Here is a 15,842-nt window from a genome sequence, read left to right as displayed (position 1 = left end):
GTGCTTGGCTGTTGGTGATCAGTTTGTCTCTGCCTGGATGTGCCACAGGACCCCAAAAGAGTGACTTTTCTGAGCTTTCATTTGTGTGTCCACACCGTGCATGCCTCCTCTGAGTCGTGGAGTCCAAGGGGAAGGAGAGAGGTGTGAATTCCTCATGTGTGAATGAGGCTTTACACTTTGAACTGCTAGCCTGACTCAGTGATCTAATTTTGTGGTTTCAGGAAACTTTGGTGGGTTGGGTTGGAATGGTGGTGGGGTAGGGTTTTATATTTCTATAGATGCCTGGTGCTCGGGTGGGGACCGGACAGCCAGCCCTGATGGGGGCCCCCCGATCGGGGTGGGGGTCCCCGTTGGGGGGCAGAGCCGGCAGGGGCGACGGGCCGCAGTCGTTCTGGTTGTACTGGTCATTCTGGTCGTTCCACCGTTTGGTCATTGGGCTTTTATTATATAGGATAAACTTCAAGACAAGCAGCTTTGCTAGAGATAACAAAGAGCACTCCATAATGATAAAAGGGTCAAGCCACCATGAAGATAAAATGGCTCTAAATTTATGTCCTCCTAACAAACTAACTTCAAAATACGTAAGGAAAAAATTAACAGAAGAGATATATAAACCTACAACCATAACACAACCATATCATCTCTGAGGAACTGAGAAGAGCCAGTTAAGAAATCAGTGAAGAGATAGAAGATGAGAAAAACATGAGCAGGAAACCTGAACTAATCAATTTAACAGAGTACCCAACAATGACAGAATACATATTCTCTTCAAGTGGACATGAGACATTTATCAAAACTGACCATATGCCTTCCTTCCCCTGGCTGCTGGCACCGGCTTCCCTCTGGCACCCGGGACCCAGGCTTCCCTCGCAGCCCCAGCTTCATCCAGAAGGTCGTCCAGAAGGACATCCGGTCTAATTAGCCTATTATGCTTTTATTATTATAGATGTCTCAATTTCAAACAACTGAAAACTATTAGAGTATGTTTAATGATCATGTGGAATTATGCTAGAAGTCAAGTTGTGTTGTTTTTTTTTCCTAAGATAACTAGAAACAGAAAGTCTCCAAATGTTTGGAAACTAAACAATTCACATCTAATAATTCACAGGTTAAAGGAAATATCACAGTGGAAATTAGGAAAGAAAGAGGCTGAAAATCAATGATCTAAGCCAGTGGTCGGCAAACTGCGGCTCACAAACCACATGTGGCTCTTTGGCCCCTTGAGTGTGGCTCTTCCACAAAATACCGACTTCTGCGCATGGGCCACGAAGTTTCAATCGCACTGTACGTGCGTGCCCTCACGTGGTATTTTGTGGAAGAGCCACACTCAAGGGGCCAAAGAGCCACATGTGGCTTGCAAGCCGTGGTTTGCCGACCACTGATCTAAGCAAATAGAAGTGATCAAAGGAAATTAAAAAAATGAGCAGAAATAAATAAAATATATGAGCCTTAAACCTAACTTCAATTTTATATATATTTTTGATGATTTTAATAATACACTGACTTTGTCAGGAATACATCTACTATGTAAACTAAGAAAAAAGTGTACTTTGTTAAGAATTTTACCAAAAATGGTACATTATTTAAGAAAAATCACATCACCAACAGTAAAACTATTTATGGTACATGAAGTTATTGCATCGTTAGTGCTATACATATTGGTGCAAACATCTATCTCACATATTGAAATATTTTTTATAACTTTCCTTTTATTTTCTAATATAAGAAAATCATATTCTATCCTATATAATAATAGTAAAAACCTAATATACAAATTGTTCCCTTGGGCGGTTGTTCAACTGCTTGCTATGACATGCACTGACCACTAGGAGGCAGCGCCAAACATGGCAGGCATCGGCAATGCGGCGCTGGCAATGGGTGGCAGTGGAGGCACTACCGGCCCCAATGGGTCCCGGTGAGAGCAGGACTGCAGGGGGATGGTGGAGCAGGTGAGCGGGCAGCGCCAGGTCAAGGTGTGAGCCGAGGCCCGATCGCCCCGCTGATTGGCCCGCAGTGGCAGCATGGGGCGGGGCTGCCACCTGGCTCCCAGTGCTGAGGAAGCTGGGCAGAGGGCCTGGCCCTGACCCATCACCCCACAGGTGAGATGGTGGAGCAGGCGAGGGGGTGGTGCCAAGCCAAGGCGAGGTGCCAGGCAGGGCTGCGGGGCTACGAGCCTGGGGGGGCAAGCTGGGGCCCAATCTCCACAGGCCACCTTGAGGGACTGCACCCATGCACGAATTCATGCACAGAGCCTCTAGTTTCATATATTGAATAAATAACAAGTTACATATGTAGATGTTATACAGACATTATATTATCTATGAATTTCATTTCAAAGTAGTAAAAAATATATACAATTTTTTATAAAAAGAGAATATTGGGTCTGACAGGGTTGAGTACCACTGGATTTAATGATTTTATATTTTTACTGATGTTAGAGAAAGAGGGAGAAGGAGAAAAACTACACTTTTAAAAAACTTCACCAGATGTTATGTTTTTATTGACTTGAGAGAGAGAGAGAGAGAGAGAGAGAGAGAGATTGGACCGGGGATCAACCCACAACCTGGGTATATGCCCTGAGTGGAAATCGAACTGGCGACCTTCTGGTGCATAGGATGATGCTTAAATAAGCCATACCAGCCAGGGCTGGATTTAATGATTTTTAAGGCCTTCTCAGTCTTAACATTCTAAGATATTTAAGTACCCATTATTTCAAATAATAGCTTTGATATATTTTATAAGTAGCATGTGGCAGGCACTGTCTGGAATAGTCTCTCATTTAAATCTAATAATCCTGAAAAACAGATTGTTTTCATTGTTTATATGAGGGAACCAATTCAGAGAAGTGAAATAACTTGTCTTAGTTTACATATCTAGAAAGTAGAGTTGGTTAGACTCCCAAATTCATGTTCTTTTCACTGTTATCTCCCTAACTCGAACTCCCCATTACCTGCGGGTTCAGTAGTTTGTAGTCAAATAACTAAGGCCCGAAAATATTAAATAGAAAAATCCGGAAATAAACAATTCATAGGTTTTAAATTGCTCAGTTTGAGTATTGTGATGAAATCTCTCACCGTTCCACTCCATCCCTCCCAGGACCTGAACCATCCCTTGGCCCAGGGTCTCCACCCCGTAGATGCTCCCTGCCCCTTAGTCCCTTGGCAGCTATAGGTTCTATCATCCAACCACCTGTCACAGTATCAGTGTTTGGCCCCCAAAGTGCTAGAGTAAGGATACTGGCCATTTGGTTATGCCAAAGAGAAGCCGAAAAGTATTTTCTTTAAGTGAACATTCTCAATAAGGAAAGAAAAAAAAATCGTTTGCTGAGGTTGCTAAGATCTGTGGTAAGAACAAATCTATTAAATTGTAAAGAAGGTAAAAGAAATTCATGCTTGTTTTGCTGTTACACCTCAAACTGCAAATGTTACTGCCACACTGTGGCTTGATAAGTTAAAATGGAAAAGGCATTCAATTTGCAGGGGAAAGACGTGAATCAAAAATATGTTTGATTGATGGCAATGTGTTGGCCAGAAAGCTCTCAGCCTGTAGAAAGATTTCAGCAGGGATTCCCTGAAACAAATGACAGCAAGCCACTTACTGCAAGTCAGGACGGTTGCACAGGTTCAGGAGCAGCTCTGAACTGAGGGACATAACAATTGCTGGAGAGGCTGCCTGCTGCTGAGGAAGCTGCTGCCACACTTCTGGCGGAGTTGAAGAAGCTGATTGGGGTTTGGGACTATCCGCTGGGGGTCTTGGAACATCTCTTCCACAGACAAGTGGAGACTACTATATTACTTTAGCTAGGAAAGTTACCTGTGTACAAAAGTGAGGTTAGGCCAATGTAAACATTTATAAGAGATTGGAGAGGCTGCCTGCTGCTGAGGAAGCTGCTGCCACACTTCTGGCGGAGTTGAAGAAGCTGATTGGGGTTTGGGACTATCCGCTGGGGGTCTTGGAACATCTCTTCCACAGACAAGTGGAGACTACTATATTACTTTAGCTAGGAAAGTTACCTGTGTACAAAAGTGAGGTTAGGCCAATGTAAACATTTATAAGAGATTGACAGCCACTTTAGCTAGGAAAGTTACCTGTGTACAAAAGTGAGGTTAGGCCAATGTAAACATTTATAAGAGATCTCTGACAGCCACCAAAAAAAAAAAAAAAAAAAAAAAGAGAGAGAGAGAGAATATATAGATAGAGTAGGTAATTTTTTAAAGTCAGGACCAACTAAGATAGCTATAAATGGATCACATTTAAAAATATATTAGAATGAGTTTCCAGCCATGCCAAGTTCACCAAAACAAGTTTATTTCCAGTGTTTAATTGGGTATGCACACAGGCATGACACAGTTGGGATCATTAAGTCCTCATGCAGAATTATATTCTTCTCAATAAAGAAGCCAGTTCCATCCAGGCCACTATCTACACACCTATGTTACAACATTTATATCAAATCTGGTATCTGAAGAAAAGATACACATATAATATGATCATTTAAGTTACGTATTTTACAGAAAGATTAAAAATTCAAGTCACACAAAACTCAAAAACTGTATTAAAAGTTTGAATATAAAACTGAGATCCACCTGGAATGACTAACGAATGGAAGTTCTGTATCCACCTGTGTTAAAACTGGTAAATGTAATGAAATTTGTTACCCTTAAAACGCACTCATTAGTTGCATGTAAGTCATCTAATTTTAACAATATGGCACCCTAAAGACCAAATGGATTTTTATGATGAGGCACTTTCGTTAGTGATGAAACCAAAAGAACAAATCTGCTGCACACGGATGCCAGCTAGTTTCTCCAGTCACCTTGGGTATACACTGTGTAGTAAGTTGCGACAAATACCTTACTCATTTGTATACAACTATCCAATATATCTTTAAATATATATATATGTTCTTCTGGCTGTAGTGATGCACTGTAAAGCTATTTCACAGTGCAAAATGATAAAACCAGCCCAAATGAGGGCTGCATAATAACAATTCTGGTACAAGAAAATATTTACAAAGTTACTGGAACATGTAACAGTAGCTTTTTATTTGCTATAGCCAACATACCCCAGGTTAAAGACAGGGATGAAGCTGTGCTTTATTGCCTGGGGACTCAGACAGTTTATGAGGTGGGGCATTCGCTGCAGAACTAGCATTCTGGCTCATGTTCTGGAAACTTCCTCCATTTATTTGGTCAGGTGACTGGGGTGGTATGGAAAGGAGGGGCCTGGGAGTTGAAGCCAAGGTACTGGGAGAACCGCCGGCATCGGCCTGAAAAGACACAGGCGTGTCCACCGTGGGAATTTCTAAGGCGCCGGAGCGCTCCGGCTGGGGGTCCCCCACTTCTCCCCGGCTGAGGTCGGAGGCACTGGTGCGCAGCCGCTCCCTCGCGAGCCAGTCTGAGATGGACAAGTCCTGGGCCGAGCATTTGGGCTTCAGCCGCGTCACAGCCGAAAGTTCCGACTCTCCTCCGCTCTGCTCCGGCACTTTCCAAAAATTCAAAATACTGATTTCGGAAACATCCCGGTGGCCTCCGAGCGTGTGTCGGCGTCGGATGTTCTTCCTCTTGGCGGTCTCGGCGTTCAGTTTCTGACTCCCTACTCCAAACATGTCATCGGCAGGGGCTCGGGGTCTCAGTTTTAACCGATCTGCTATTTTCGTCTTCCAGGTGGGCTCCTGCTTTTCTGATTCGCTCCTGGCTGGCGCCAGTAAACTCCCCGTTGATTTCCCTTTCTTCATCACATCGAATACCTTCGTGATGGAAGGCGGTTCTTTCTCGTTCCTGGCATCGCCCAGGCTCCCGCTGTCCGACTTGAACCTGGCGGACTTCTTCCTGGACAGCGTGTCGCACTCGATCAGCTTGTGGGAGCTGAAGAGCTGCCGGCGGCTGTCCAGGCTGGGGGTGAGGCTGCCCTCGGTGCAGCTCGCCTCGCTGCCCTCCGAATTCCGCCGGCTCGCCCTGGGGGCTTCCTGCAGTTTCCCTCGAAACAGCCGCTCGGAAGCCCACGCGGCCGGGAAGACGGGGAAATCGTTCTCGCTGTCGGTCTCCACCGGCCGCCCTTCGCTGATCAGCTCGCTCCTCTCATCGTCGGCCTCGTCCCCCTTACTCTCTGCCACGGACTGCACCTCGGGGCTGAGCCGGCTGGAGTCCAGGCTGGTCAGGTACGTGGCAGATGATGTGGTCGAGTAATCGGAGGTGATGGTGCTGACATTGGCCAAAAACTCACCGTATTTGGCTTCTGGGCTGGTGGATTTCTTCGTGGAAAACCTCGCCAGAGACGCCTGGGAAGAAGTGCTCAGCAAAGTGCCGGAGTCCGACCCCGTTTCTTCACACTGGGAGGGCTTCTGCGCCCCCGGGGGCCGGGCGCCCTCCTTCAGGACGGCCAGGCGGCAGCTCAGGCTGGGTGACTTGCTGCGCTTGGCCGTGTGTGGGGGCGAGGGTTCTTCGGAGGGCACACTCTCTTTCTGCAGTGATGTCTTGTCATCTTTCGTGGCGCTGCTGTCTTTCTTAGCATTATTTTCTTTGGACATGGCGATCCTCTGTTTTCTGCCTGATGCCTCGCTCTCTTTTTTGGATTCTGCTTTAGTATCGTTCTGACACTGCTCTGCATTTTCTTTCTTAAAAAACACGTTGTCCAATTCGTCTTCTGAGCTGCTAGGCTGTGCTTTTTCTTTTGGCTTCTTCCTCTTGCGACTAGCAGCGGCGAAGATGGAGGACACAAGCAGTTCCCTGCTATACTGATCTTTTCCGGATCCCCAAGAACCCTGGGGAGCGATCAGAAATGAGACTTTGAGCATGAGAACATGATTGAGTTCATTTTCTGAAAGGGCTTTCCCCCAAATATCTCTTACTGAATGTCCCTACCTAGAGCTCTAGAAGCACTAACAAAATGTAATTCATACCTCTATTTTTTTAATATAAATATTCAAAGGTTTAAAGACCCAGTTAAGAACTGTCAGCACTCTACTCTTACTTAGTTTTAACAAAACATCATCTATCTTGAAACTTATCTGCACTGGCATCAAAATTCCTAAGTAACAGCAAAAAAGCCCCTGACTAAATACCGATACAATTAGAGCTTCCTGTTGTGAAATTATAATTTGTTGCACTCAAAGAACTGTCTTTAAAAACAAGACACGCTTTTCTGAAAATATGTTAAGGATCTTAAGTTGCTTCACTCGCTTGATTTCATATCACTTCCATTAAAAGGGATTTCGGTTGATGAAGTGGCAAAATGCAATAGCCCATACTTTGTTTAGAGGAGTCATTTTTTCAAATGTTTGGAGAATGTAGAATGGAAGTGATCATTGTCTGATATTCCATTTGTTTGTCACATGCTTATGGAATGTACACGGTTACTAAACATTGTGTTTACTGAATACTAAGGGGAATAAAGTACTGCCCTCTTTTAAAAAAATGTAATTCACTTTTTGTACTTCCTTTTAAGATAAATTTTTAACATACATTTTACTTTTTATTTACCTAGTCCCATTTCTTGCCTGGTGGTATTTATTGCCAAGTCATACAGGTGTTATTTAACTGCCAAGTCACAGCTCAGAGACACCTATCTCTGAAAGGAGTACTTTGTGCTCAGTACCATCCAGCTCTCCTGTTCTTGTTAATTTCCCTGTGCCTACGGACTGCCCCTGCTTCTGCGGTGCTCACACATTCTCCAGGTCCTTTCAGGTGTAAGAGTTAAAGTTGCAACATAGTTAAATACAGTATTCTGAAGCAGGTTACTAAAACCTTATGACTGACTTCAATTTTCTAATGATAGACAGCATAGTATACAGATACTGTATCCCATCAGCTCATTAAGATAAGGGAACTCTTTGGTCTTCCATCAGTTCAGCCAGGCTGGACTTCAGGAACTTGTCCTAGGTAAATCAGGTTGGTGATATCTTCATTTATCTCAAGATAACAACAAAATCAGAAAATTCAAATAACATACGGTCAATGAAACCTTACCAGAGAAACAACTCCAGTGCACTGTTATTGGTAAAGCTGTGGTGCCAACTACTGCTTTGTTAGCTGTGCATAACTGGTTCCTGAGAACAATTACTCAATTAAATTTGCTCATAATGCCTATAGGCTAAATCAACGGTGGTGGGTCAATAAACATTATGGGTTTACCACACATCATTATTTGTCCTTTTCTGAAACTTTATTTTTTAAAATCTTTATTGTTGAAAGTAGTACATATGTCCCCTTTCTTCCTCCATTGACCCCTTGTAGCCCATCCCAACCCCCTGCCCCGGGCCTTCACCACCCTATGGGTTATGTATATATGCACACAAGTTCTTTGGTGATCTCTTCCCACACACCCACACACCCACCCCCGCCTTCCCTCTGAGGCACCACACACCATTTGACACAAGCAGGCAGGCAGGAAGCATGCTGACTAACAGAAAGTGTATTTCTCTGCTGTCATAAAAATCTTATACAAGCAAAAACTATTATACTGAAGTCTTTGAAAAATAAAGTAAAAATTGCGGCTGTCATATTAAAAAGAATTCACCAAAATGAAATCATAGATGGAGAGAACTTGGTTTTTGATAAGTTATAAGAGTTTCATAATTATCCTATACTTTTCTAATGGTCATTCACATGTTAACATACTCTGCGAAAGATCACAGGGATCGACAGTGGTTGTGAAGAAGACCCGACTTTCCTTTCAGGAGCTTATCTGACACTGAGCAGGTGACTCACTTTTAAACATCGCAATTTCATTGAAATTAGATAGGTTTTCTTGAAGACTTACTAGGGTTCCCTTTTAAATTCTATGTTCTGTGATCACATTATGTGTTGGAGGAAATGAATATTTTACAATTAAAAAACTGTTACAGCCCTAACCGGTTTGGCTCAGTGGATAGAGCATCGGCCTGCGGACTGAAGGGTCCCAGGTTCGATTCCGGTCAAGGGCATGTACCTTGGTTGCGGGCACATCCCCAATGGCGGGGGTGCAGGAGGCAGCTGATCGATGTTTCTCTCTCATCGATGTTTCTAACTCTCTATCCCTCTCCCTTCCTCTCTGTAAAAAAATCAATAAAATATTTTTTTAAAAAAACTTAAAAAGAGTTACACCATTTGGATTATCCATTATTTTGCAGGCATGGTATAAACAGCACCATGATTAGGATAAAGAGATGGCTATCACAACAGGTTAAGCAATATGCATTTAATAAGAGGGAAAGTGGGAATTTCAAAGAGGTTTGAAATCTAAAATCTTATATTTCAGAAAAAAAAAAAGATGGGAAACTGTTCTAAAGAAGTCTAAAGAGACATGACAACTAAATGCAAGGAGTTATCCTTGACTGCATTCTGTATAAAGAAATAAAAAAATAAACAAAGAACATTATTTGGACAACTGGGAAATATTTAGGGATATGGTGTTAGCTAGTCTATTAAGTAACTCTCAAATAATTCAGGGGAAAAAATAGATATCAAGTATTTACCAACCAATGAGACTAGAATAAAAGGTTTGGATGCTAATCATTATTCTAGTAACTTTTCTGTAGGTTTAAAATTATCCAAAATAAGAAAAATGGTGAAAATAACAATATAAGTGACAGTGAATAATCTGATATGGTTAAAATACTTTTGGAACATTTTCTGCAAAAATTATAATTAACAGTATACAGTCCCATTATGATATTTAAACGTAAGTAAAATTCATATCTCATGTCCAAATAGAAAAATGTTTTTAAAAATTTATTGATAATTCTGGTTGCTACTGTCTCAGCAAAACAAGGTTTGGAGAAGTTAAATTAACAAAATACTTTCTAAAAACTATAAACACTTCCTAAAAACTACTAAAAAATTGTGTAATTTGGTGGTGTTGTCAATAGAACACAAATTATGTTAAAAATATTGGTCATAAAAAACAAAATTAGTGATTTTGCTGAAATAAAAAATATAATAAAAAAGTCTATATTACTACTGAAATATTTACACAAAAGAATATGATGTTCAAGATTTGCCTTAAAATAGTCCCAGGAGGAGGCAAGTGCATAATGTGCCGAAGAAATAAAGTTGGTCATGAGTCAATTGTCGAGTTTGGATAATGGGGGGTTGGGGACTCATTGTACTATTCTCTCTACTTTTGTATGTCAGAAATTTTTCACATTAAAGAGTAAGAAAATAGCCCTGGTCGGTTTGGCTCAATGAGGAGAGCATCGGCCTACAGACCAAAGGGTCCTGGGTTCGATTCCAGTCAAGGGCGTGTACCTTGGTTGCAGGCTCCTCCCTGGCCCGGGCCCTGGTCAGGGCATGTGCAAGAAGCAACCAATTGATGTGTTTCTCTCACATTGATATTTCTCTCTGTCTTTCCCTCTCTTCCACTCTCTCTAAAAATCAATGCAAAAATACCTTAAGGTGATAAGGATTAAAAAAAAACAAAAAAGAGTAAGGAAATAAAGCCTACTTCTTTGTATTATGCTAAAATATGCTGAGAGAAACCCGATATTCCAACTCATAATCCAGTATTCTTCTATCATATTCTAGTCCAAGAAATTAATTTTTCCCTTTATGAGACCTTATTGGTCTGTGTCACCTGATACAGACAGGCATGCATTTGTATACTAATCATAACAATCAGCCAAAAAACAATCCCCCCCTAAAATATTTCACAATTGTACAAAACAATTTACCTTAGATTTTGTTGAGTCACTAGTAGCTGAATCTGTCAGAAGTTAAATGAAACATGGTCAGTATTAGTCCATCTTTACCCCTTTCAACAAACAATGCAAACTATGGAAAAGACAGGCACAGAACAAAATGGAAAAGCAAAACTCAAACAGAACCATTGAACACAGTGGATAGTCAGAGCTCACAAAGATGCAAGCTGCACCACAGAAAGCCACCGCCATGAAAGGATGCTGTGAATTGTAGGCAGAATCAGCTCAATGATAGGAATGGCAAAGGAGCCCTGTGCTAAACGAGAACAGAAGTACTAGTGTTTATTCAATCTTCTAAATAGTAAATCTAGCAATAAAGAAGCTTGAAGACCTTTTAAGAATTGCTATGAACCACATCCTGTATCTGAAACTGATACACAATGTAGAACGTTTAAGATTCTTAGCTGCCCTAGCTACAAATTGAGACAATCATACTCGGTGTATTTATGTTGATTTTTGTCAGACTTAAATTGTATAAGTGCATCCTCTATGCATATGGATGCAAAAGAGGCATCAGGATAACCCTGCTTCCAGGTTACTTTGGTTTTATATTAAATCATGCTGATCTTTGTGCTTTAGACCCCAGTTTCATATCTGTGCAGTCAGGGATCCTTTTGACTAGTTTGTTTAAATTGCTACCAGTTTTGCAATTATCTATTAACAAATGCTAATATGGAAATGGAAGAATGAAGACCATAATTTTACTGTCTGGCAAAAACTCAGATTATACAATTACAAAGAGGGTAGGAAGGGGCTAGCACTATTCTGGATCACACCAATTTTGAAATTTCATGTTTTGACTTGAGGGAAACTGATTTCCAAAATTAATGAGCTGAGCCCCGTGCCACGCCCCTTTTAACACATGGCTAAATGCTTTATGACTTTAAGAACTGGTAGACCATACCATGCTATTTCTCCTCACGGTCTGCTTCAGAAATAACAAGAAACAGCAGAAAAACTTTTAAGAAAGTAGTATTGATCTGTTTACAAGAATCTTAAGAGAAAATTTACACCACAGATCAACGATGTTTGCATTTACAAGAATCGGGGGTTTCTGCAGACAAGGCAGCTACAGTGTGGACAGCAATCCTCCTTCTTCCTACAGTTCCAGCTGTCCATCAGGGACACCACAGAATCCACTAGCGACATTACCGTGTGATAGACTCCTCCCACTTCGCCTGTTCAACATCAGTATAGATTTGCCTGTGTCAGTAAGTGCTGAAAAAACCCTTTAGGACTAGAACAAGAACTAGAGACAAAGGGAGAACATTGTGTAAAATAACATGCTCGGTTAGTGCAACAGTTTGGCAGGAGAAAATATTCATCAAAAGAGCCTACAAGAACTAATACTTAACCAAACATTCGAGCGGCAAAAGAAAACAGAAAATGTCATAGATTGACTTTTACTGTGACATCTACAGTGACAAATACTATGCTGTACATCTGAAAATGGTGCCCATTAGCGGTTCAACATATTTTACTTGCTGCTTTTAAACAGAACATCTGGCTCAAGATAAGAGCTACTTATGCAGTCTAGATCATACTTTCTGCCGTCACAGCAACCACATACTCAGTAGCATATATCTGTTTTACCTTGTGATGACTATTACATGGAAACTGTGAATTAAAAAAAAAAAAAAAAGAACAAAACAGTGGTTCGCATGCTCATTTCCCTCATATTTCCATTCTGACAAGCATTACAACTCCATGCACTGCCAATTAGAGTCACTGGAAGATAATTAAGATCAATCAGAAAAGGGAGATTAAGTTTTTTATTAGAAAGAAAAAAGGAGAAAAGGGAAAAAAAATCATAGTGAATTGTTACTTATGATTGATTTGCGCTTTCACGTTATAAGAATGTTAACCTAGAGATCGATACTGCCCAGGCAAGAGTTACCTGATACATCTCCAGGGGACACGCCTGTCCTTCCAATGTTGGTGAGTAAGTGATCTATGTTTGGCACTGGCTGGGAGTCCACTGTGTTTTCCTCCTGCACTGTTGTCTATGGTTAATAAACAAAGATCACTTCATCATCTCTTCAGAGATACTTTCTTTAGTAAAAGCAACATTTACTAAAAGACACACTGAGTGGAGCACATGAGCTTCATTTTTTAACTTCTTTAGATATAATTAACTATAAAATGACCATCATACTTGTATTTTCTTTAGCTTAGAAACTGAGGAGCTAGAGACCTGCTTCCGGGGCGCAAAGCAGGAAAGAGCACACGGGCAGGAGGTTGACATTGCTGTAGCGCCAGGATCTCGCGTCCCAAATGAAAACAACAGGGGACAAACGCTGAGGGACATACTTACAAGAGGTTCTTCAGCACCTTCTTCTGTGAAAAACCAGTCATGCTAAAATTTAAAATAAAAAAGGTGAAAAGAGAAATTAAATAACCCCCTAAATGTATCTATAGTTTGGAGGATGGTATACAGAAAAAAGTAATTTTCTTAAAATATATATTTAACCAAATTCTGTTCCGCCAGCAGCTCGTGGAAAAAGAATGCTCTTGATGAGGCAAAGCCCGACTTACGTGCTGGATAAGCGTCTCGACGATCTTGTACTGGTCGGGCATGTGGGTGACCATGTGCGTCATGTTATCTTCAGACGTTCTCACCAGAGTTGGGCCAAAAACTATTGCTAGGTTTCTTGGTTCCATCTGAAATAAAGGACAATATTGGAAAAAAGCACACTTTTTCTTAAGAAAATAGGTTTAAAGTCCCATTGCATGTTTGGCATTTTATTTCTGACAGGTTTTTTTGGTGAAAAAGAATTCAAAGAAGAATGAAAGGTTGATTGATGTGTACAAAAAAATACAGGGGGCAGGGACTGGGTAGAGATGGGAAAAGGGGCAGGAATGAGGGACATCTGCAATAGTGTCAACAATAAAAAATTTAAATTAAAAAAAAAATGCTTCCTAGACAGGATTTCCATAAGCTAAGGTCTACATAACTTCTTTTTCCTGCTTTCATGATAATGTAAAACCTTGAACTGGCATTCCTTTCTTCCAAGATGTCTTTAATAGAAAGCAACTGATTTGGTTCTAAACTAGTATTTCTGAAGCTAGACTAACTGACAAAAATATTAATATCAAACTCAGAAAAGAACATGGAAACACCCTTTCCTCAAAGGCTAAAAAGTAGAAAAGTGCTTAAAGATACATAAAATTTTCTAAATTGCCCACTAGTATAGCAAAATCCCTAATATATAAAATTCAAATGTCTGGAAGTACTTCTTCTGAATTAATTTTTACTTCAACCACATGTTCTGATGTTCTTTGCCTCTCATTGAGCCAATCTGAATGCCTCAATATTACATGCTTATGTTTGTACTAGAGGCCCAGTGCATGAAAATTCATGCACTGGAGGGCAGGGGAGTCCCTCAGCCCCACCTGCCCCCTCTCACAGTCCGGGAGGAGGCGACCCAGCGATCAGGGGAAGGCAACGCCCTCATCACACCTCTGCTGCTGCCACTACCGGCAGCGCAAGCCTTGGCCGGCGCTGGTTACCTGAGCCTGGGTGGCCCTGGGTAGCTGGGCAGCCACCATCCGAGGCTTGCCTGTGCCTCGGGCTGGCCCTGGGTGGCTGCCATCCGAGGCTTGCCTACGCCTCAGGCGGGCCCTGGGCGGCTGGGGGGCTGAGGGGACTGGGGGAGTCCAGAGGCAGACGCAAGGAGGGGCCAGACCTGCCTGCCACCCCAGCAGGGCTGAGGGGCCTGGGCGCTGCAATCTTTGAGGGTGTGACAGTCAATTAGCATATTCCCTCCTTATTGGTGGTGGGCACCGCCATCTTTGTGAGGGTGTGATGGTCAATTAGCATATTCCCCCCTTATTAGATAGGCTATTCATTACCATGATATTTCTATTCCTTGTTAAATCATACAATTATCAAAGGTGTGGATCTTTTGTTTTTCTTTGTTATATCGTATAGTGTCTGCTGTAATATTTTGAACTTATGATTTGATTAAAATCTTAAGTAACTTTAGCCAGCCCTGAAAACATACTAAGGGGGTTAAAAATGACCACAGAACTCAAAAGCTATACTGAAAAAAAATATTATTTAAGGAACCATACTACCATACTATCTTGTGAGAGGCATGCACATGCACACACACCTTTCAATTATGGTACAAAGTGGAAAACCCACAGATCTTTTCTGATTCTGAAGCAACTGTTATGCATCTAATATGTTAACTACCACAATACATGTATCACATGATGCTTATTGCAGAGAAATAAGGAGAAATGGTGCTTGAAGTCAGCATTTCCATAGAAAGCTAACTTAGTGGGGGAAAAAATATGACTGCAAGAAGGGTGTACTTCAACTGGGCACAAAATACATGGTTCTCATTTCCCCAGAAGGTATAGTCATCTCATCCTTCAATCAAAGAACGTAAGTCCAGCATCTCGAAGGTCTATGTAAAATTTTACTAGATTCTTGTCCATGATTTCATTAAGTTTTTAGGCTAATGATAACATGCATTATTATTTATATATACAGTAATATTTAGTACATACAGTTTTAGCTGATTTCCATATAAAACTAATAACATAAGTACTTCACAGATTATTTACTCATTAATTACTTATTTATGTATTTTTTGAAAGATATTCCACAATGTGTAGTCAAATAAGTCTAGGGCAGTGGTCGGCAAACTCATTAGTCAACAGAGCCAAATATCAACAGTACAACGATTGAAATTTCCTTTGAGAGCCAAATTTTTTAAACTTAAACTATATAGGTAGGTACATTGTTATTAACTTAATTAGGGTACTCCTAAGGCTTAGGAAGAGCCACACTCAAGAGGCCAAAGAGCCGCATGTGGCTCACGAGCCGCAGTTTGCCGACCACGGGTCTAGGGTAATAAAAAATGTTATCTCTCTTTTTAGTGGTGGTGACTTTGGTGTATACATTTGTCAAAATGTGTGTGAAAGGGTACAGAGCCCCAACCCCCCCTGATGGGCCCTGCTCTGTGCGTGACAGGGGGCAGCGCCCCAACCCCCTGATCGGCCGGCTCTGTATGTGACAGGGATGGCACCACAACCCCCTGATCTGCCCTGCTCTGTGTGTGACAGGGGGTGGCGCCACAACCTCCCCATTGACCCTGCCTTGAGTGTGACAGGGGGTGGCGCCCCAACCCCCCAATCAGCCCTACCCTGAGCGTGA

At 41.6% G+C, this 15,842-nt stretch overlaps 1 protein-coding gene across 10 annotated transcripts in view; it reads right to left on the bottom strand.

The window, feature by feature from the left end:
* Positions 1-4,286: 4,286 nt before the first annotated feature.
* Positions 4,287-15,842, bottom strand: part of ARHGAP21 (Rho GTPase activating protein 21) — a 140,492-nt gene continuing 128,936 nt past the window's right edge. For all 10 annotated transcript variants that reach the window (XM_005865869.1, XM_005865871.1, XM_005865870.2 and 7 more), the window contains 5 exons: positions 13,211-13,336; positions 12,990-13,031; positions 12,573-12,678; positions 10,649-10,680; positions 4,287-6,763 (listed from right to left, as the gene is read on the bottom strand). In XM_005865869.1, the coding sequence (XP_005865931.1) occupies positions 5,072-6,763; positions 10,649-10,680; positions 12,573-12,678; positions 12,990-13,031; positions 13,211-13,336 (1,998 nt within the window). In that variant the 3' untranslated portion in view covers positions 4,287-5,071. The remainder of the gene's footprint in view (positions 6,764-10,648; positions 10,681-12,572; positions 12,679-12,989; positions 13,032-13,210; positions 13,337-15,842) is intronic.

This window comes from Myotis brandtii, unplaced genomic scaffold (genome assembly GCF_000412655.1).
Source record: "Myotis brandtii unplaced genomic scaffold, ASM41265v1 scaffold215, whole genome shotgun sequence".
In the NCBI taxonomy this organism is placed as follows: Eukaryota; Metazoa; Chordata; class Mammalia; order Chiroptera; family Vespertilionidae; genus Myotis; species Myotis brandtii.
This window is presented reverse-complemented; position numbering and strand designations above follow the sequence as displayed.